This window comes from Solanum pennellii, chromosome 2 (genome assembly GCF_001406875.1).
Source record: "Solanum pennellii chromosome 2, SPENNV200".
In the NCBI taxonomy this organism is placed as follows: Eukaryota; Viridiplantae; Streptophyta; class Magnoliopsida; order Solanales; family Solanaceae; genus Solanum; species Solanum pennellii.
The window spans coordinates 57892696-57914353 of NC_028638.1; the positions used below are offsets into that span (position 1 = coordinate 57892696).

At 35.8% G+C, this 21658-nt stretch overlaps 3 protein-coding genes across 4 annotated transcripts; 2 read left to right on the plus strand and 1 right to left on the minus strand.

Annotated features, from left to right (window-relative positions):
* The first annotated feature begins 1143 nt into the window (after positions 1-1143).
* Positions 1144-1838, plus strand: LOC107012049 (60S ribosomal protein L26-1-like). The gene has a single exon (XM_015211776.2). It carries the CDS (start codon positions 1219-1221, stop codon positions 1657-1659), a length of 441 nt encoding a protein of 146 aa, XP_015067262.1. The 5' UTR covers positions 1144-1218; the 3' UTR covers positions 1660-1838.
* Positions 1839-3498: 1660 nt separating this feature from the next.
* LOC107011892 (mitochondrial outer membrane protein porin 2-like) lies at positions 3499-12192 on the minus strand. Its single transcript, XM_015211573.2, has 6 exons — positions 12033-12192; positions 11831-11898; positions 4719-4829; positions 4542-4628; positions 4235-4443; positions 3499-4126 (listed from the first exon to the last, which is right to left on the minus strand). Exons 1-6 carry the CDS (start codon positions 12079-12081, stop codon positions 3820-3822), a joined length of 831 nt encoding a protein of 276 aa, XP_015067059.1. The 5' UTR covers positions 12082-12192; the 3' UTR covers positions 3499-3819.
* Positions 12193-14337: 2145 nt separating this feature from the next.
* Positions 14338-19310, plus strand: LOC107009348 (calcium-transporting ATPase 2, plasma membrane-type-like). 2 transcript variants are annotated; one of them, XM_015208664.2, is made up of 7 exons: positions 14339-14826; positions 15355-15409; positions 15488-17439; positions 17572-17730; positions 17956-18127; positions 18251-18549; positions 18638-19310. In XM_015208664.2, exons 1-7 carry the CDS (start codon positions 14650-14652, stop codon positions 18875-18877), a joined length of 3054 nt encoding a protein of 1017 aa, XP_015064150.1. In that variant the 5' UTR covers positions 14339-14649; the 3' UTR covers positions 18878-19310. The 2 variants fall into 2 exon arrangements, with proteins under 2 accessions (XP_015064149.1, XP_015064150.1); XM_015208663.2 differs by having other exon boundaries at positions 14338-14826; positions 15355-17439.
* Positions 19311-21658: the final 2348 nt, after the last annotated feature.

The following is a 21658-nucleotide window of genomic DNA, read 5'->3' on the forward strand; positions in this document are numbered from 1 at the left end:
ACATTTAAAATGTATAAATGCCGTCTAAGATTATATAGAAAAAGACATCCGTAGCAAACTCAAATTTTGCTACGGAAAGCAATTTTGAAAAGTTTGCTATAACCTAAAATTAAGAATTTTATATTTGCTATATATAAAATTTGCCCATTTAAAATTGTTTAAGTTACATAAATTTAGTTTTAATATGAAATTACAATCTATCCCTGATAAATTTTAAATTACATTAATCCCTTGAAAGTTAAAAAAAAATGGATACAATAATTGAAGCTTAGATACATTAATATGTAGCTCGGATACATTATATATTGTCTCGAATAAATTAAATACTAGCTTGTATACATTATATGTAGCTCAGATAGATTAATATGTAACTCAGATATATTAAAAACTAACGCGAATACATCATATATAGCTTGGATACATAATATATAACTTGGATACATTAAATACTGGCTCATGTACATTAATATGCAGCTCAAATACATTAAAGAAATAAGATATTTTGAAAATTTTTAAAAGTAAGGGAATAATGGAAATAAGTGAAATAAAATATGTGTATTTCTGTAATTTGTCCTTAAAAAGTCGTGTTTGATTTGAGACGATTTTGCTTGAAGTGCTATAAGGCCAAGCATTGGACTATTTTTTAACTAGGAAAAATTACATGAATAATTACATTTTTAAAAATAATTACCGATTTGATAAATTTGCAATATGTATTAAAAGTGAGTTATGCATGCAATATATTTGAGTTATAATTGTTTTTGAAATATATTATGTTTGTTTGGTAAAAAATTCTCACATTGTATTCATCATTAAAATTTATATTATATTTGAATAATAGATTTATCTTTGTAATATGTATTAAACTTGTATTATAAATAAATTAAAAGTGGTCAAGTGAAAAAGAAAATGTTATTGCTATAAATGGTAAATATTTTTTTATTATAGTATATTTACGCAAGTTTCCTTTTTAACTAAAGTTTTGACTTTGCAAGGCCCAAAATTAGACATTTGGACATGAGCCCAGAGTAGACCACACCGCTTCAAGTCCCATATATTACAGTTGGGCCAAAGAGTTAATGTAGGCCCAAATTACCGGCTGATACCCTAGAATTTCCTATACGTCCATCTGTCATATAAGATCTCAAAAACCTACTCTCAGTCATCTCTACCGGCCACATTTGCAGAGAGGGAGCGTTGGGATAGAAATCGTCGAAGATGAAGTACAATCCAAGAGTATCCTCCTCCCGCCGCAAGAGCAGGAAGGCACATTTCACGGCGCCTTCCAGCCTTCGCCGGGTGTTGATGAGCGCCCCTTTGTCCTCAGAGTTGCGAGCCAAGTACAGCGTTAGGTCCATGCCAGTAAGGAAAGACGACGAGGTTCAGGTGGTTCGTGGAACCTACAAGGGTCGTGAAGGAAAAGTTGTCCAAGTCTACCGTAAGAAGTGGGTGATCCACATTGAGCGCATTACCAGAGAGAAGGTTAATGGATCCACTGTTAACGTTGGTATTCACCCATCCAAGGTCGTCATCTCCAAGCTCAGGCTCGACAAGGACCGTAGGTCTCTTCTTGACCGTAAGGCTAAGGGTCGTGCTGCTGCCGATAAGGATAAGGGTACTAAGTTCACCACCGAGGAAATCATGCAGGCAATTGATTAGTTCTTCTTCTATCTATTGTGTTTCTGTTTTGTTATATCTTATTGCTTTTGCTACTTTGAAGCTTGTTGGAATAGCTAAAGAGTATTTTTCTGAGACTCTGAATTTTGTTTCAGTATTTTAATAGTATGCAATTTTGGGTATAATCAGTTGTCATTCTCGTTAAAGTTATATCCGTCTTATATACAATGCCCTATGTCTATTTCCCTGTTATTTGAAGTGTGTTAGAAGTTGTTAACTATATTAATATAGCTATATCCTTCCTGCATGCATTACTGACTTTTCAGGGAATGTGATTCAAGTTCTTGTGATTTTTTGGTTATTTGTATACTAGGGATTGCTAAGTTTGGAACCCAACCCTCTGTTTTAGGAAGAGTTTAATTGATGAATGTTTGATCTTGCTGCTTTTAACCAGTATCTACCGGATTAGAGACCTCAGTCATCTTTAATATTTTCCTGTCCTCTACTTAGATTGATGCATTGCCTTATACAACTCATAGTAGTAGTGATTGATAAAAGGTGAATACAAAATTTTAAACATATAGGTGCAGGTTAATGCCACTTGCTTCCTCCTATTGGTTAAGTATTAAGTAATTATTTTAGAGCTCGAGAGAGACCAGTCTTTTAAATCTTCTCTTTATATATTGCTTTCCGTAATTGGAACTTGCAAGGATAGTACTCCTTTCCTTTCTGGTTGCCTGAAATTGCATAATCAGCATCTTGATTTGGTCACTTCTAGCACACACTTCCACAAGTCAAATTGAAATAAGAATCAGCATATCTTCTCTCTGGTTAGTTTGAAGTGTTAACTTAAATTACAATTCCACAAGTCTAATTTATAGGTGAGGTAAAAACTTGCGACTTCAAGCTTGTTTTCCTGTGTGCAACTGGTAATAGTCTTTTTTGTTTTGTTGTATCTCTGCCTATTACTTCATTATTTCAATTTTCTTGTTCTTAAGATTCATATCCTTTTGAAGGCTCTTGGTTCCTATGAATCTCAGTGAAGAATCAACAAACTCCCCTCCCTGCATATAGGTGAATCCCTTTATATCACCCTCCGGAAATTATGATCCCTCCAGTAGCAGTATGCGATGTTACTGGGTATGAATGAAATGAAAACAAACTTGAGCGTTTCATCTATTTCAAATGCGCCTCAACGATATCGGTAGTTGTCAGCAAACACTAGTTTGTTCTGAGCTGTAGAACTACAGTTTTTATTTGCTGGAGATGTCGAAAGGCCTGAAAGCTATTGCTTTTGGGAAAGTTTACTCTGTATAGATCAAAAGCATCTAATAAGCTAAGCATATGTATTTTTAATTAGCATAGAAGGAATCTAGTAGGCGTTTGGTCATAAACTTGGTTGAAACATGAAAAAAAAGACAGCTTTGACGTTGATTCTCAAAATGGTATTTGATACTCCGACTATATTTTTGAACATTTATTAACCTTGGAAGAGAAGTTTTGTAAGTGCAAAAGTTTTTCAAGAAAGCCAATGGTAAAACTCATCTCGAATAACTAACCAAAAACACAGTAATTTTTCTCAAAAAAAATCACGCAGAAGCAAGCTCAGTATTATGTTAAGCGTGGAGAATTGGTCTAAGAAGACGCAGGTAACGTAGTATGGATTGTATGATTTCATTCACTATACAACTTAGAGATAAATTGCATTTCCACGTGCGCTGTGGCTAAAAATACTACCAGATGAAACTTGTCGAAAGTACTTACGACAGAAGGCTATGCAAGCTCCGACTTATTTTGGGTCTATTTGGACTAGAACTTATTGACTTCATAAAGGATGAAAAATTATCCAGTCACAGCAAACAATTACCAAAAAACAGAATGTAGCAATTAAAGAGATCAACATAGAAATAATTAAAATGAAATTAACGCAACTGGTGAAGTTACCTATTGCACCATATCAAAAGAAAAAGCTCTTCCAGAGGGGACAAATCAAACACTTGGTCTTTCTCCGAGGGGAAATGTAGAAGACGGGGAAAACTAGAGAAATACCATAAAGAGGCCCTAGAATCAGAGCAACTCATTCAGAAACCATCTAAATTGAGGGGGAAAAAACCCACAAGTTTATCGAACTACTTATTGAACACCTCTCCTCCAGGCACTACCCCCAAAAAAATATTAGTTGTTCACATCCAAAAATGCAGTTCACGGCTTCAGAGCAAGGGCCACACCAAATTTGGGAGTCTTTTCCAAGGCCTTGGTGTCAAACTCACTAGAAATAGTCAACAATGACTTCGGAATCAGCTCATGCTGCAGTAGAGCCCCTAGGTTGCCGTGATTATTGAGCTTGAGCTTCACAATTGTCAGGTTATCAACAGCATATGACCCTCCAACTGTGAAGGTGTTCTCATTTGTGGAGAACCGTCGAGTGATCTCGCCCACAGCTGCACTCTTCTTCAATTCATCTAGATGATGTATATATGATGCTTTTATTGTGTCCCCTTTGTCACCCCTGGTGTAAAAAGAATCAATTAGGCAACAGGTATGTCAAACTTTTAACCTTCTTATCATTTATGTTTTAGTTTCACTTCATAGATACAAAAGCTCAGTGAAAACTTACAGTATTATAGCAGCACAAGAATCTGGTTTTGTCACACTAATGCCAGCGGTATATTTTGCAAGTTTACCTTCGGCTGTCTCGTAACTTGCCTCTGCACCGATGGCGAAAGTGGGAGTACCAAGCGTGACAGAAAGATCAACTATAGGGTTTTGTTTCAGACCAACAGCTGTACTAAAGGCAGCATGATGGTGATAGTACTGTACCTCTAGCTGCAAGAACAACCAAATTTATGTTTCAGAAGGGAATATTCTATGATTTCCAGCAATCAATCAATACTCATTTGCCATAATATAGGAAAAAGCTTCACCTTCCCAGAACTGTAGTCAGGGAATTTCAGTGAGGCAATGGTTTTCGTTGAAGGGGCAATGTCATTTAGAGTAAGAGTAGTTGAAATCTGCAAGCAAAAGGGAGAAACATGAAACATTATAAAACAAAAAAAGAGAGGCATGGTTTTGCGAAGAAGACCAAGGCATGAGCAACTCACGTTTGACGCTGTATCAACTTTGACATCAATTAAAGTATTCTTATATTTGTATTGTGCTCCAACATCTCCAGTTGAAAGCCCTCCCTTCTTCACTGCAGTTGATGTAAGGGCCTATATCGAGAAATCAAGATTAAAGAGCACGAACTTAGAATCCAAATTGATATCTATTATTGTCAGTAATCCAAATAGAGAAGAAAACTAGCACATAAAATCTGAAACTATCTATTGGAGCAAATAAGACCATATACTTTTGGGAAAAGATTCAAGCCAGCCATATGGCCTTTTTAAGCAGCAAATAAAGGAGATTATCTTATTTCTGTAAAGTACAGAGCAAACATAGTTAGAAGATTGTAGAAGGATCTTTGCCAATATACTAAGTCCAAAACTATAATGAATCCAATGAGGCCAAAAACTGCAAAAGCTTCTCAGTACCATGTGCACTCTTGTTCTGTACCAAAAACATAAGTCTATCACATTTGAATTCCTATCTAGATATAAGAATGGAAACACCAAAGTTTCAAGTTTAGTTTCCCTCTCAACATATTATGATACAAAATATAAAGTTCAGCAAGGGCTCTAGATATCAGTCACTGAAGCTCTCAAACAAGCTTCATAGGAAACTGTAAATAAGGAGGACCACCTCAAATCTATGTTGCTCGGACTCTCCAAAACTACCGACGGGGGCATGTTGGATCCTCAGAAGTAGTGCAATTTTGAGGATACGATGCGGGTGCAGCAACACTTTAGGAGCACCCGAGCAACAGCCACAAATATTTCAATCTTAGAAAGTCTGGTACTTCTAGTTGGTGGGAGTAAGGGCAGAAAGTTTGAACAAAATACTTTGACTTAGATATTAGCGAGAATCAATAGATAATATATTCAAAGGAGTTCACCAACTATGAGAAACATACGCTGGATCCAAAATAGTTTATTCATTATAATTGCGAGCCGTATTTTACTCTTAAAACTTCAACCTATTTCACAGACTTCCATATATGTAAAACAGAAAGTTATCAACACTTATTTAAGACATCTCAATTAGTCAACTCATTCATATTATTACCTTAAACTAGGCTTAACTATTGAATTCTTAATTTGATCAATGCAATTATTTCCACGATTCTGAAAAACAATAAATATAGGTTTTTGATGAGTCACATATCCTCAACATGTCAATTAAAGGATGATTAGTTCATCATTTGAGTATCTTATCAATCTTTAGGACGAGTGTTTTTGTTGGGAGATGGGAGAGGGTTATAGAGGCTGGTGCCAGGGACTTCCTAAAGAATTTTTTACTTCTCTTTTCAAATTCAAGAAAGAATGCTGTCTAGATCAATTTTTAGCCAAAATGTACTTCAGACAGATGACGAACAAAAAATGTAAAAGAAGACGATAGAACTTTCTGTCTTTCATGTCAAAACATTACTATTAGAACACCTGGTCCTAGGACGCCAGTTAGTAGTTTAGTCGTATTAGGATTGTCTTACTAGTTCAGCAGTTATTATTTAATTAGACTACTTTAGTTCAGTTCGTTTAGGAGTCTTATTACTTTCGTTGTAACTCTATTTAAGAACTTGCTGCCTTCATTAATAAAAGTACATTCAGTCTTCATATGGTATTAGAGCTCTTCACGCTCTAAAGAGTACGATCCAGTTTTTTTTTTTTTCCTCTCCTCACGCAGATCAGCAACAATGACCAACAACAATGGCAACAATCCCAGAGTTGTCAATGCTGATAACACGACAAGCACCAATATTATCATTCAATTCAATCCCGCATCCCAATTACCCATCAAACTAAGTGGTGGTCACAACTTCGCCGCCTGGAAAGCCCAATTTTCCATGCTTATGTATGGCTATAACCTCTTTGGCCATCTCGATGGAACCAGTCCGTCCCCTAGTCGCATGATTACCCTCGGCACGAATATCTCTCCCAATCCTGCCTTCTTAACTTGGTTCCGTCAGGATCAACTCATCCAGAATGCTCTCATGGCTTCTGTCGAACCCACTATTGCCCCTACTGTTGCAGCCGCTGACTCGGCTATATCAGCTTGGGATGCCTTGCACACCACCTATGCGAACAAATCTCAAACCCGAGTCTTCAGTCTGCATGATCAGCTTGCCCGTGTCACTAAGGACTCTCGCTCCATTACTGAATATATTCATACTATTCGGTCCTTTTCGGATGAGTTAGCCACTGCTGGTGCTCCTGTTTCCAATCCTGAACTCATTGTCAAAATACTTAGTGGTCTAGGTCCTGAATTTCGTGAAATATCTGCTGCCATTCGTGCACGCGATATGCCTATCTCCTATGAGGAACTGTTTGAAAAGTTACTAGACTTTGAACTCTTCCTCCGCCACGAGGATGCTAAGAAACTATCTAGTACCATCACTGCTGCAGTTGCTACTCCCACTAAATTCAACTCCAATAATCGCAACAACCGTAGACAAACCAACAACTCTCAACAATGGCGCCAGAACTTGCGTCCAAGCGCTCCACCACAAGGGCAATCCAATTCAAATCCAAACGGTATTATTCGCTGTCAACTATGTAACAGAATTGGCCACAACGCCAATGTTTGCCGCTCGAGATCTCATAATCACTTTGAAGCAAAAGCCAACTATGCTGCTGGGTTTACAACAGAGACCAATCCCTGGATAGTTGACTCAGGAGCCACCCATCACATCACAACAGAGCCGCACAACCTACAACCATACCGCGGTAACGAAGATGTCTCCATGGGTGATGGTAACAAAATTCCTATCTCTCACACTGGTTCTACTAAATTAAATGCATCAAATAATGTTTTTAAGCTAATTCACACTTTGTGTGCCCCTTCCATCAAGCGCAAGCTTATCTCTGTTTCTAAATTCTGTCAAGACAATCTTAAGTCTATTGAATTTTTTCCTTTTAACTTTGTTGTGAAGGATCTGAAAACACGGCAGCCACTAGTGCACGGTCGGACTAACAATGGACTATATGAGTGGCCTGTCTCACATCCCCAAGCTCACATTATCTCCACATCCAGCCCTCTCACTACTTGGCACCAACGTCTTGGTCATCCTCACTCAAGAGTTCTTAGGTTTATTTTGAATAAATTCTCGCTACCGTTTCGTGAGAGAGACAAAAATTTTCATTGTAATTCATGTTTATCTAATAAAGCTCATCGACATCCTTTTACTCAATTATCATTGTGTAGCTCTAAACCACTTCAAATTATTTTCAGTGACTTAAAGGGGCCATCACCAGTCTTATCTCTTGATAAAAAGTTGTATTATTGTATTTTTGTTGACCAATATACGAAGTACACTTGGCTCTACACACTAACAAAGAAAAGTGAAGTTAAAGATATCTTTCAAAAATTTCATCCTATGATGGAAAAACATTTTGACTCTAAAATTTTATCATTGTATACTGATGGCGGAGGTGAGTATAAAAGTCTTGACTCCTATCTTTCACTTCACGGCATTCAACACCTCTCTACCCCTCCTTATACACCCCAACGAGTTGCACTTGCAGAACAGCGACATCGCCATATTGTCGAAACTGCAAGAACACTCTTACATGAGGCGTCTCTCCCACCCCAATTCTGGTCTTTTGCATGCCATCACACTGTCTACCTCATCAATCGTCTTCCAACCTCTCACCTCGATAATCAATCCCCATTTCAAAGATTACTTTAAAAATCACCTAATTATAACTTCCTCCGAATTTTTGGTTGTTTATGTTATCCATGGCTAAAACCATAATCCAAAAATAAACTTGAATCAAAATCTACCCATGTGTCTATCTTGGATTCTCACTATCCCATCACTGTCACCAGTGTTTTGACCCAATTTCTGCAAAGGTTTACTTATCTCGAGATGTGCGATTTGTTGAGGATGTTTTTCCATTTAAGACATTGTTCTCCAACATTGCCATTAAATCAACTCACATGGAATGGGCAACACCAACAATGCCAAGTTCTTCAGATCCCACACCCAAACTTCCCATAGTTACAGATCTGCCAACTCCATTAGAAATAGCAGCACGCACTATTACAGATTTTCCATCACCATCTGCTTCCTCTCCAGCCCAGTCCGGAGACAACTCAAACTCGCAGTCCTTATCCGACGATGCATCAGCGGCAGACGCAACAGATTCACCTCTAGCAACTTCTCCCTCTCAAGGTAAATTTCTGTCTTCCTGATCTTCAATAATTCCTGCTTCCCAAAACACCTCTTCTATCTCTACTGCTCAGCGTTTAGCACTACCACGCCTCCCTACAAACTCTCAAACGCCGATACCAACCAACACACAAAGCAGCTTGTCTCCTCTCCTTGTCTATCACCGTAGAAACACCAACCCACCAACACATATGGCTCCTCAACCAGCCTGTCCTACCTTCGAGTTAGAACTCGCTCCTTCACCGCCTCAATGTCCGTCTCCTCCTACCCGTGCTGTCACTCAATCCCAAAATAATATCACAAAACCAAAAAAGATTTTTGATTACCTAGCCAACTTGAACCCCACTGTCACACCCACTACTGTCAAACAAGCACAAAAATATCCAGAGTGGCGTTATGCAATGAAACATGAATTTGATGCTTTAATTAAAAATCAGACTTGGGAACTTGTTCCTCCTGACCCGAATAAAAACATTGTATCCTGCAAGTGGCTTTTCAGGATCAAGAGAAATGTTGATGGGTCCATCGACGATACAAAGCGCGCCTAGTTGCAAAAGGCTTTACTCAGAGCCAGGCGTTGACTTTCATGCCACATTCAGCCCAGTCGTCAAGCCCACCACAGTTCGCATTGTCCTCTCTGTGGCACTTCGTCACAACTGGCACCTTCGCCAGCTAGATGTCAATAATGCCTTCCTCCAAGGCAACCTGGAAGAGGAAGTGTACATGGCACAACCTCCGGGGTTTACTAGTGAAGACAAACCAATGCATATATGTCGGCTACGGAAGGCAATCTATGGCTTGAAACAGGCTCCTCGGGCGTGGTACAATGCCCTCACGGGTTATCTTTCATCCATAGGCTTTGTTAAGACAAAATCTGATGCCTCACTACTTGTCAGACATGGTGCAGGTGATACGTTATTCGTCCTCGTCTATGTCGACGATATTATTATCACTGGGAGCAATACTTTAAGTGTCAATCAGGTTATCACTTCCCTTGCTTCTAAGTTCTCTATTAATGATTTAGGTAGTCTTCACTACTTTCTTGGTGTTGAAGTGATACGCAGCTCCAACGGTTTAATTCTCACCCAAGCAAATTATGTGAATGAAATTTTGAATGATGAGCTAATGACCGACTGCAAGAGTGTTAACACGCCCATGAGTGCATCTGAGTTACTCACCTTGTCTGATGGAACTCACTTGACTGATGCTACACGTTATCGCCGAGTCTTGGGTAGACTTCAATATCTATCCTTCACTAGACCTGACATATCCTATGCAGTCAACAAGCTTTCTCAATTTATGCAAGCACCGTCAGACCTTCACTGGAAGGCTGTAAACCGTGTTCTTCGATACCTGCGGGGTACCATTCAACTCGGCCTACGCGTTACTCCCATTGATGAATTCAATCTACATGTGTACTCTGATGCAGATTGGGGTGGGGACATCGTTGACAGAGTTTCTACATCTGGTTACATCCTATTTTTTGGTCACAATCCGATTAGTTGGTCATCAAAGAAGCAAAATACTGTCTCACGCTCCTCCACTGAGTCCGAATACAGGGCAGTGGCTAATGCACTTTCTGAAACCTTATGGGTCACCAATCTCCTAAATGAGTTGCGCTTTCCAGTACATCAGCTACCCACAATTTATTGTGACAATCTTGGAGCCACATTCTTGAGCAAGAATCCTGTCCTCCATAGTCGTGTTAAGCATGCTGCTGTGGACTTTCACTTTGTTCGCCACTATGTTGATATTAAAAGGGTTCGTGTTGTTCATGTCCATGGTGCCGATCAAATAGCAGACACCCTCACCAAGGCACTTCCTAAATCTGCTTTTGAGTCTAATTTGTTCAAGTTAGGCTTAGTGACTCATCGTCTAACTTGAGGGGGCATATTAGAACACCTGGTCCTAGGACGCCAGTTAGTAGTTTAGTCGTATTAGGATTGTCTTTACTAGTTCAGCAGTTATTATTTAATTAGACTACTTTAGTTCAGTTCGTTTAGGAGTCTTATTACTTTCCTTGTAACTCTATTTAAGAACTTGCTGCCTTCATTAATAAAAGTACATTCAGTCTTCATAATTACTACTTAAACACCAAGTATATATATCAAAATTCTAAATCTTTTTCTTTCAGCTTAGAAAATATTAAGAGGAAACTACTATTGTTAGAATATTACTGCATCTACCATACCAAATGAGTGAAATCCATTATCAAGTTTGAGGTTCCTAAATCCACTATCAAATTTGTGCAAATGATAAAAATATCCCCACAAAAAGACATATATCTTAACACCAATAATTAATCACAAGAATTCTAGGACTGAGCTAACTTTAAGGTGATGCTTGATCATTTTATGAGATAAATGGAGGAGAAGGACTGGAGTTTAGCTGTGCACTGCGGAATTGAATAAAAGGAATAGCATATCTAAAAAGTAAGGAACAACATATTGCTGCCGGCAATATCAGCAATATCCTTCAAGAAAATAAGGAAGTACAATTATCCATTCAGATTGATTTTATTGGCAGCTAAACAGCATTATCCCACTTTTGCTGTTATGTAATTTAAGTATCAAAGACTGCACTGTGCTTTTACAATAAAAAGCATTGATACAGAAAAAGATCAAAATCAAAACACACTTGAAAAAAGACCCTAAAATTCATCATGGAACAAATAGCTGTTGTCTCATAGTTGAGAAATCTTCATCATAGGATGAGATATCACTGATAAACAGAAAATTCCATTCAATATAAGAAGATGAGTTATGACGACCAGGAACCAAACCATCTCCTGAACTCCGAACGACAACTCAAACCATGAAATCACTCTAAGCAGATTGCATAAACCCTAAAATTCACAAATTCAGTACCGAAATCTAACTAAAACCAGAATCTCGACTTTCAACTAAGAAATAAGTCAATCAGAGGTAGAAGTGAATAAAACCATACCACTCCAGTGTCACTGTAGGTTGAAATAGATAGTTTCTGATTGGAAATATAGTCCTTAGTCAAAACATCTGTATCAAAATATCATGTGGTCAGGTAAATCATATGCATCTATCTGCTTAACTTATAATCATCGATAATTAGCAGCAAAACTGAAATTGAAAATGAAATGAAGGAGATGAAAGCAACTGGATCGGAAAATTACCTCTGGCTTTCTTGCCAATATCAGAGAAAAGTCCAGGTCCCTTGCTCATTTTCTCTGGCAGAGGAATGGAAGTTTCGTAAAAACAACAGAGAGAGAGAAAAATTGGCGTAGCGAAGGGAGCTAAATAAATAAATATTGGGGCAGCCACCACGAGAGAAAGGCCCAACCAACACAACGTGACAGTTTATGGGTTGCCAGCAAGGATCCATTATAGACCGCCTATTTTAATCGGACGGACAATAATTGGGTCTGGTCTATGAGGACTTCTCTTATGTCAGTCTGGTAAGCGGGTGAAAAAAAAAATAGTAAACGGTAGCAACTGATTTGAAACTTCATCTTTAATCTTATTAAAAGTATTATTGTATCCAAAAAATTAGTCTTAAAAGGCAATTACTACTTTTTTCAGGTCCCAAAGTAAAAGTCTTGACGTTGGCAAAGTAAAGTCCAAATCTAAAACTTATAATTTTACTAGGTTAGGTTTTCTTTTCTTTTTCCATGTTGACATTCGGAAATTTCGGAAGAAAGAGAAAAAAAAGCAGGAATGAACGCAAAAACAAGATTAAAATTTTCATTAATATTAAGATATCTGAATCTGAATACAAATTTGAATATTAAGATTTGCATTAAAATTTGAATATTTTGATTTGATTACATATCCGAATATCAAGATATGGTCTCTAAATCTGAACACTAAATAGTTAATGCTGTTTGTTTTCAATATGTGAATGTGGAGGTGAAATTAAACATTATACTAATAAAATATTTTAAAGTTTTCATTTCAATAAAATATATCATTTTTGATTAAAAAAAAAGTTTTAAAAGTTTTAATAATCATAATTTGGATTACTATTTTTTCATTCAAAAACCTTAATAAACAACAATACACCAAAAAAATATTATTGCAACCCGTCTTCTTGACACACATCAATACAAGAAAATATTAATATAAAAAAAATATTTGAAATGATTTATGAAAACTTACTAGTTGAGAAAAATGGTGTTTGATTGAGAAAAGTGAGAAAGAAAGTTTTCAGTTATGAGATAAAAAGACATGCCCAAAGCATAGAAGTTATGATTTATTATTTGATAACTTATCAAATGAGTCTGAATGTTGTTAAGAGTCTCATACAGATCTGATTCGTTCATACCTCTTCAGACCCATTAAGAGGTTTTTTAAGAAATAAAACAAATGAACTTAATGGGCTGAATCTGAATTATTCAGATTCAGACCGAAAAACCAAACGTACTTAATATGCTGAATCTGAATGATTAAGATTTAGACCTCTATTAAGTGCAAACAAATGAGACCTAAGTCTATCTCTCGACACTTATCATAATGATAAATGGCTAGTTTCATTGTGACATTCTCTTGAATTCTTAAAAAGCTTCTACCGCACTATTCCGTAGAGAAAGAGAACCCGATGTTGTCTCAATTGTGCTATCAAAAGCTCTAGAAAAGTCGGGATAACAACGCACTCATCTAGAAATGATTTTTTTACGTAAATACTTTCAACAATTATTTGCTCTGCACTTAGTTATCCAGTATTTATCATGAAAACACAACAATAATTACTATCTCAAATTCAGGACAACTATTCGGCACACAAAGCCAAACGATTCACATGAATTTCCTTTAGTCTAAAGTTCCCAACATTAATAAAAGCAACAAACCATCACAAAAAAGATGAAATTATTTAATTCATCAGGTATGATTTGTTTTAGTCATAAATAAACTACATGTAATTAGTTAAAACATATTCCTTTCTTCAACTTGCTTCTGTTACTTTTTTAGATCGTTATAAAATAAACTGTCTTTTATCTTCATTTTTTTCTAACTTTTTAATTTGAATTTTTTACCTACCATATATAAAATCTAACGATATTTTGATATATTCTAAATATTTTTAATTTAAAATTACAAGTTTCAATTTTTTAAAAATATATTTAAATTTCTTATCAAGTTATAATTAAATTGATAAAATTGTAATGAAGGGAGCATAAATATAAAATAAAGAGAGTATCATCTTGAAAAATGAAGATAGGTATCGTTTACGAAAGAGGAATATATGGGTCCTGCGTCTGCCAAACGCGTAAGCGAAGTACCACAATTTTAACTGACTTTTACTTTAATTAAGAGAGTAAAAGTAAACACCCAAACTCAATTAAGTCACTTAATTACTACTCGTAATAGACTTTTTAGCATTACCCAATCGACTAATTCGATGAAACCTATAACGTAACATAAGCCATAAAAGCAGGACCGTTTTAATGCAAAAGAAGAAGAAATGAATCAAAGAAGCTCCATTAATGTTAAACCAAGTATTCATAGCGTCTTTCACCCAAAACTCGGATCCATCTTCTTCACTACTCCTTAATTCTTTTACTATTATTATTATTCTCCTTGTCTCCTTAAAGCTCCCACACACACCACATTTTTCTACTTTTGTTTCTGCAAATATATTCTTTCGCAACAATGTCTTGGAAACTTCTTACCCCAATTTAACTTTTTCTCTCTTCACCGTGTTACTGTTCTTTCATCAAAGTAACCGTTTGTCTATATATATTGATTTGTATTTGTAATAACTAAAACAGAGAAGAAAAAATAATTAAAATAAACATGGAGAGCTATTTGAATGAGAATTTTGGAGGAGTGAAGGCGAAGCACTCCGAGGAGGAGATGCTTCGCCGATGGAGGAGCCTTTGTGGTGTAGTTAAGAATCCAAAACGTCGATTTCGTTTCACTGCAAATCTCTCAAAGAGATATGAGGCTGCTGCCATGCGCCGTACAAATCATGTACGTACTCAATTTTACTTGTACCATCAGTTTTCTCTGTTAAAGATATATCACTGATTAATTTTATTGTTAACACTAATAAAGGAGTTGCCGTAGAATATGTGCCAACTACAATGGGTGCAAGCTATAATGCTTATGTCACCTTGATTGTTTCAAAAAAAATGTCTGTTTATTGCGTTATATAAAGGATTTGAGACATGGTTGATTTTATTTGATTCATATAGGAATTTGGCAAAATGATGAGACACAATATCTACATTTATAAGATAGTTGATATATTATAGAGTAGTATATAGTATGAATCCTTTTAAAACATTTCCGTTTAGTATTTCTTTTTTCAAAAGTAGAAATTTTCCTTGCCTGATGCATGCAAATTTTGCAGCATTAGTGTCTTGTTATCTTGAAATTGTATTATAACGTGATCTTGTTGATGTTACTGTCGTATTATGTTTTGTACTGAAGTGACAGATTTATGAACAAAATGCTTGTTCTTACATGTTGTTGAATGTTATGTTTCACGCGTTACAGGAGAAATTGAGGGTAGCAGTTTTGGTTTCCAAGGCTGCATTTCAGTTCATATCAGGTGAATTTCAATTTATCCTTCAGTTTAATAAGGTAACCCAATGGGAAAATCTCAAGGTGTTAATTCTGTGGCTTGCAGGTGTGCAAGTAAGTGACTACACTCTCCCTGATGAAGTTAAAAAAGCTGGTTTTCAAATTGACGCGGAAGAGCTAGGATCCATAGTTGAAGGCCATGATCTGAAAAAGGTGAAATTTCACGGTGGAGTGGATGGTATTGCAAATAAACTGGCTACTTCAAGTACCGATGGGCTATCTACACGTGATTATAGTACTCTAATCCACAGACAAGAGATATTTGGAGTTAATAAATTCCAAGAAAGTGAAGCTCGGAGCTTTTGGTTATTTGTTTGGGAAGCCCTTCAGGACATGACCCTCATGATCCTCGGTGCTTGTGCATTTGTTTCTCTCCTTGTTGGCATTGCAATGGAGGGATGGCCAGATGGGGCTCATGATGGCCTTGGTATAGTAGCTAGCATTTTGTTGGTGGTCTTTGTTACTGCAACAAGTGATTATCGCCAATCCTTGCAGTTCAGAGACCTGGATAAAGAAAAAAAGAAAATAGCCATCCAAGTTACTAGGAATGGGTACCGACAAAAGATGTCTATATATGATCTAGTACCAGGTGATATTGTTCATCTCGCAATAGGAGATCAAGTCCCTGCAGATGGACTCTTTCTTTCAGGATTTTCTGTTTTAATCGATGAGTCCAGTTTGACTGGTGAAAGTGAGCCAGTGACAGTCACCGCTCAGAATCCCTTTCTTCTTTCTGGAACCAAGGTTCAAGACGGGTCTTGTAAGATGTTGGTAACAACAGTTGGGATGAGGACTCAGTGGGGAAAACTATTAGCAACTCTCAGTGAAGGCGGAGATGATGAAACTCCATTACAGGTCAAACTAAATGGAGTGGCAACAATCATTGGGAAAATAGGCCTTTTCTTTGCTGTTGTGACTTTTGCAGTACTTGTGCAGAAAATGTATAGCCGTAAACTTACAGAAGGATCACACTGGAGCTGGTCTGGAGGAGAGGCTAGGGAATTATTAGAATACTTTGCAATTGCAGTTACAATTGTAGTGGTTGCAGTTCCTGAAGGACTTCCCCTGGCTGTGACGTTAAGTCTTGCATTTGCCATGAAAAAGATGATGAATGATAAGGCACTTGTCCGGCATTTAGCAGCTTGTGAGACAATGGGCTCTGCTACAACTATTTGTAGTGACAAAACTGGCACGTTAACAACCAACCGTATGACTGTAGTGAAAACATGCTTCTGTATGAATGTCAAGGATGTGCAAAAGCCGAGTGATGCATCCTCCCTTTGTTCTGAAATACCTGATTCTGTACTCAAAACTTTGCTGCAGTCAATTTTTAACAATACTGGAGGAGAAGTTGTAGCTACCAAGCACGGGAAACCTGAGATATTGGGAACACCAACTGAGACTGCTATATTGCAGTTTGGTTTATCACTTGGTGGCGATTTTCAGAAAGAACGACAAGCTGGGAAACTTATAAAAGTTGAACCATTTAACTCTACAAGGAAACGCATGGGTGTGGTGCTGGAGCTTCCTGAAGGAGGTTTAAGGGCTCATACTAAAGGCGCTTCGGAAATAGTTTTAGCTGCCTGTGACAAGGTAATTAATTCCAGTGGGGAGGTTGTTCCCATGGATGAAACATCAACTAACCATCTGAAGACCACAATTGATCAGTTTGCCAATGAAGCTCTTCGCACTTTGTGTCTTGCATATATGGAGCTGGATAAAGGATTCTCCCCTGCTGCTGATATTCCAGTTTCTGGGTATACTTGTATAGGTATTGTAGGTATAAAGGATCCTGTTCGTCCTGGAGTCAGGGAGTCTGTTGCACTCTGTCGTTCAGCTGGGGTCACTGTTCGAATGGTTACTGGAGATAACATCAATACTGCAACAGCCATAGCTAGGGAATGTGGTATACTGACTGATGCTGGTATCGCCATTGAAGGTCCAGTTTTCCGGGAGAAGAGTCAAGAAGAATGGCTAAAACTGATTCCCAAAATTCAGGTACTTCAATCATTTTGTTTTACAAATGAAAACGTGGAGGTTATAACAAATTATTCTTTTAAAATGTCCCTGTTTATTCATTGTGATATCTAGTTTTTTACTAGTTCATTCTAATCCTCTTTACTTCTTCAGGTGATGGCTCGGTCTTCACCACTAGACAAGCACACGTTGGTCAAACAATTGCGTACCACATTCAATGAAGTGGTAGCAGTTACTGGTGACGGAACTAATGATGCTCCTGCACTTCATGAAGCAGATATTGGACTTGCTATGGGCATTGCTGGAACTGAGGTGAAATATAATCTCTCGTTAGTCCATTCCCAATCAAAGATAATACATAATGTTATTCGGTACCTAATTCTCACTGGATAATGCATTTACATGCACAGTTTCCTATATAGTGTCTATCTTATGGCAAGAGTCTTATCTATTCTGACTACATAAGGCAAAGTTTGCTATATTGAGTGGTTAATTTGTAAGTTTACTCTGACATACTTCCTCTGACTCTGGTTTCAGGTTGCCAAAGAGAGCGCCGATGTGATCATATTGGATGACAATTTCTCCACAATTGTGACAGTAGCCAAATGGGGACGTTCAGTCTATATAAACATTCAGAAATTCGTTCAGTTTCAGCTGACTGTTAATATTGTTGCATTGGTTGTCAACTTCTTGTCAGCTTGTTTTACTGGTCAGGAACCTTTATCTTCTTTTACTACGCATTTAAAGCTATTTCGATTGCCAATTACTTTCATTTCATAGAAACCCGAATGTTATTCTCAACTATCATGCTTCTGGTCAAACTATCCTTCAGGAACTGCTCCACTTACTGCTGTTCAACTCCTGTGGGTTAACATGATCATGGACACTTTAGGAGCCCTTGCCCTCGCGACAGAGCCTCCTCACGATGAACTAATGAACAGAGCCCCAGTAGGCAGGACGGGAAATTTTATAAGTAACGTCATGTGGCGGAATATCTTGGGACAATCCTTATACCAGTTCGTAGTAATATGGTTTCTTCAGTCAGTCGGAATGGGATTTTTTCGTTTAAGTGGCCCTGATGCCACACTAACCCTCAATACAATTATCTTCAACACATTTGTATTCTGCCAGGTAAAATATGAACTACACTTGCAATTATTTTTTTCCAGTAAGTCAGATAATAATGGTATATTTACATTACTTCCATTCTTAATTGCAGCTCTTCAATGAAATAAACTCCCGAGAGATGGAAAAAGTTGAGGTTTGGGAAGGAATGCTTGATAATTACGTATTTGTTGTAGTTATCAGCGTAACACTTGTGTTCCAAATCATAATTATAGAATATCTGGGGACATTTGCAAGCACAACACCTCTTTCATTCTGGCAATGGTTTGTTAGTGTATTTTTCGGATTCTTGGGCATGCCAGTTGCAGTAGCCTTAAAGGGGTTTGAGGTATGAAGTAAATAAATTGAAGGTACCAGGTCTTTTTGATATTGCAGCCTCAGTTACACAATTGTAGATCCCAAAATTCCTTCACATTTTCCCTGGTTTTTCTTTAGCTCTAGGGGAAAAAGAAAAAAGAAAACACCAAAAGAATTAGGAGGATGAATCCAGTATTCAAAAGTTTGTGATTTGTGAAGAGTGTCTAGCCTAGGCTTTCAAGCAGCTTGTGATTCACCTAAAATTTCAGCACATAGAACAGTATCAACTCCTTCAAACAGCTACTTGTAGTTCTTTAGCATTTTTCTGATTTGTTGGATTTGTCATGTAATTATAACTTTACCTGTTGATGAAGAGATTTTTCCTTTAAGCTTCCAGTTCCTTCTATCTAAGTGTGGCTCTTCTTGTTCTGTTTGTTGGATAAAATGCAATAAAGGAACATTGTCAAATTTCTATAGCTGTTTGATATTCTCTAATGTTTCTAGTTGATTGGTCAGTTCATATGAAATTGCTGCATACTATTAATAACTATAGTATAATAGTCATGATTAAGATGCGCCAAAGTTCAGAAGATATTAAAAACTTGGAGAGGAGACGTAAAAGCAAAGTTAGAATTAACGGTACTTTTAATGAGAAAGGTGTCAATAATCTACTTTCTCCATCCAAAAATATTTTTTTGATTTAAAATATGAGTGTCAAACTAAGATATTTAATACGAATTGAGCATAAAATCTTTATACATTATCTTGTTTATGCTCTACTGATGATAGAGGGAGTGTTAATAGTCCCACGTCGGTTGGTGAAATTAATAATTTGCCTCTTTGTATGATTTTTGAACTAGCTCATCTGCATGAAAGTAATGGGAAGATTCATATATTAAAGAAATAAAAAACAGAGACAAACGAAAATTATTATACAAATCGTCATTGCTGTCATTTTAAGAACATGTGTGTTTATGCTACATTAATATACGAATTTATAATTTTTTTGTATTTGTATGTGCTCTGTTAATATGGTGGTTGAGATACTGTAAAATATTTTATTAAAATTAAACTACTAAAGGTAGAAAATTTGTCATTTTATACAACTAAGTACGTGTGAATTCAATATTGAGTTGCCTCAATGATCAATGATGCACATAGACAGCTTTACAATGTTTGCATGTGGTTCGTTGTATACTATAAAAAGTAGTAGTAATACTTCAATTGATAAAATAATATTTTAATTCTACACGCTATTTTACTCTCTAAATTATAGAGTTTTCTATTTTTTCTACAACCAACTTTAACTTAATTTTCTATTTTATTCTTTAAAAAGACATATTTTTCTCTCTCCTCAATATTATATTATTATTTCTATTTTTCATTCTTATTTTCTTATTTTATAATATAAATTCCTAATTTCTTTTTCCAATAATTACGTTATATAATTTTCATGTGATATAACATTTTATTTTTTAAAATTTTTTATTTAATATAAAGTGATGTTTTATTCTAAATTATTAAATAACATAAATTTCTAGAAAATATGTTATAATATACAAATCAATGAACAAATTCTAATAAGATTGGAATACAATTACATAAGCACTCAATTTTTGAAATTATTAAGTTGCTTCTATAAATGCTCTGTTGATGCATACGGAGTTCAAAATGAGCATTATTGTCCTTAATTTTTTTTATGTATAGCTAAAAATTGTTCAATCGGAGATTTTCATCTACCACCATTTTCGTCGTTGGAATTGGAACCTCTACGACATCTTGAATTGGTGCATTAAGATCATGTTTGCCCTCAATTATCATGTTGTGCAGTATAATACATGTAGTTATTATTCATGTAACACTTCATTTTCTAAAAAAACGTGACGGTCCTATAATAATTGCAAAACGTGATTGTAAAACTCTGAATACACGTTCAACATCTTTTCGATATGATTCTTGCTTCATTCCGAATTAATTATTATGTTATGTATTGTATTTTATTTTGTATTTAAATTATAATGTTATGTATTATTATGTTGTATTTAAATTATCATATTATGTATTTTATTTTTAAATTAAATTTTCATCATATTATTTTAATTGTTTTATTCTATATAGTGAAAATTAATAATAAAATCAAATCATATCATTTATGAGAATTAGAAAAAAATTAAAATACTATTAATTCGTGATGAAAGTACAATATATTAAGTAATATATTTTTTAAAATATTATATTATATTTAAAAAGAAGTATGAATATTAGATATTTAATTAATGATATTATATGTAAAATAATATTTTAATTAGAAAGTAATAGAAATAATAATAAAATAGTCAAAAAGTAAAATAGAGAATATGAATAGTAGTTTTCCAAATTTGGAGATATTACTATTCATCTCTCTATATTTGAAGAATAGAGAGTGATATAGAGCTGGGTTAGAGTATCCATTCTCTATTTTACTCTTCAAATATAGAAAATGGAGAATAAAATAGAGTTGGATTGGAGATGGTCTTATATCTTATTTTAAAATCTTTATATATGTCTTACTATTTAAAGTATAGGAAGGGATAAAATAAAGGCATAATACATAAATGTGCCCTTTAACTTGGTTTTAAATTATATTTATGGCCTTCAACTTTGGATGTGCACAAATAGACACTTAAACTTGTATAAAGTTGAACAAATAGACACACATGTCATCCTACATGTCATTTTTTATCGTACGTGTATTGTGTCATGTAGGACTCATATGTTTATTTAATTAAAAATTAGATAGTTAAAGTTCATGTTTATGCATTAATAAAATTAAAATTAA

Coding starts and splice junctions, on each gene's coding strand:
- LOC107012049 (XM_015211776.2), top strand. CDS start 1,219: ATGAAGTACAATCCAAGAGTATCCTCCTCCCGCCGCAAGAGCAGGAAG.
- LOC107011892 (XM_015211573.2), bottom strand. CDS start 12,081: ATGAGCAAGGGACCTGGACTTTTCTCTGATATTGGCAAGAAAGCCAGA. Junction 4,629..4,718: donor AAGTTGATACAGCGTCAAAC/GTGAGTTGCTCA, acceptor TTTTGCTTGCAG/ATTTCAACTACTCTTACTCT. Junction 4,127..4,234: donor TCTTGTGCTGCTATAATACT/GTAAGTTTTCAC, acceptor TTTTTACACCAG/GGGTGACAAAGGGGACACAA.
- LOC107009348 (XM_015208663.2), top strand. CDS start 14,650: ATGGAGAGCTATTTGAATGAGAATTTTGGAGGAGTGAAGGCGAAGCAC. Junction 17,440..17,571: donor AACTGATTCCCAAAATTCAG/GTACTTCAATCA, acceptor TTACTTCTTCAG/GTGATGGCTCGGTCTTCACC. Junction 18,128..18,250: donor CTTGTCAGCTTGTTTTACTG/GTCAGGAACCTT, acceptor ACTATCCTTCAG/GAACTGCTCCACTTACTGCT.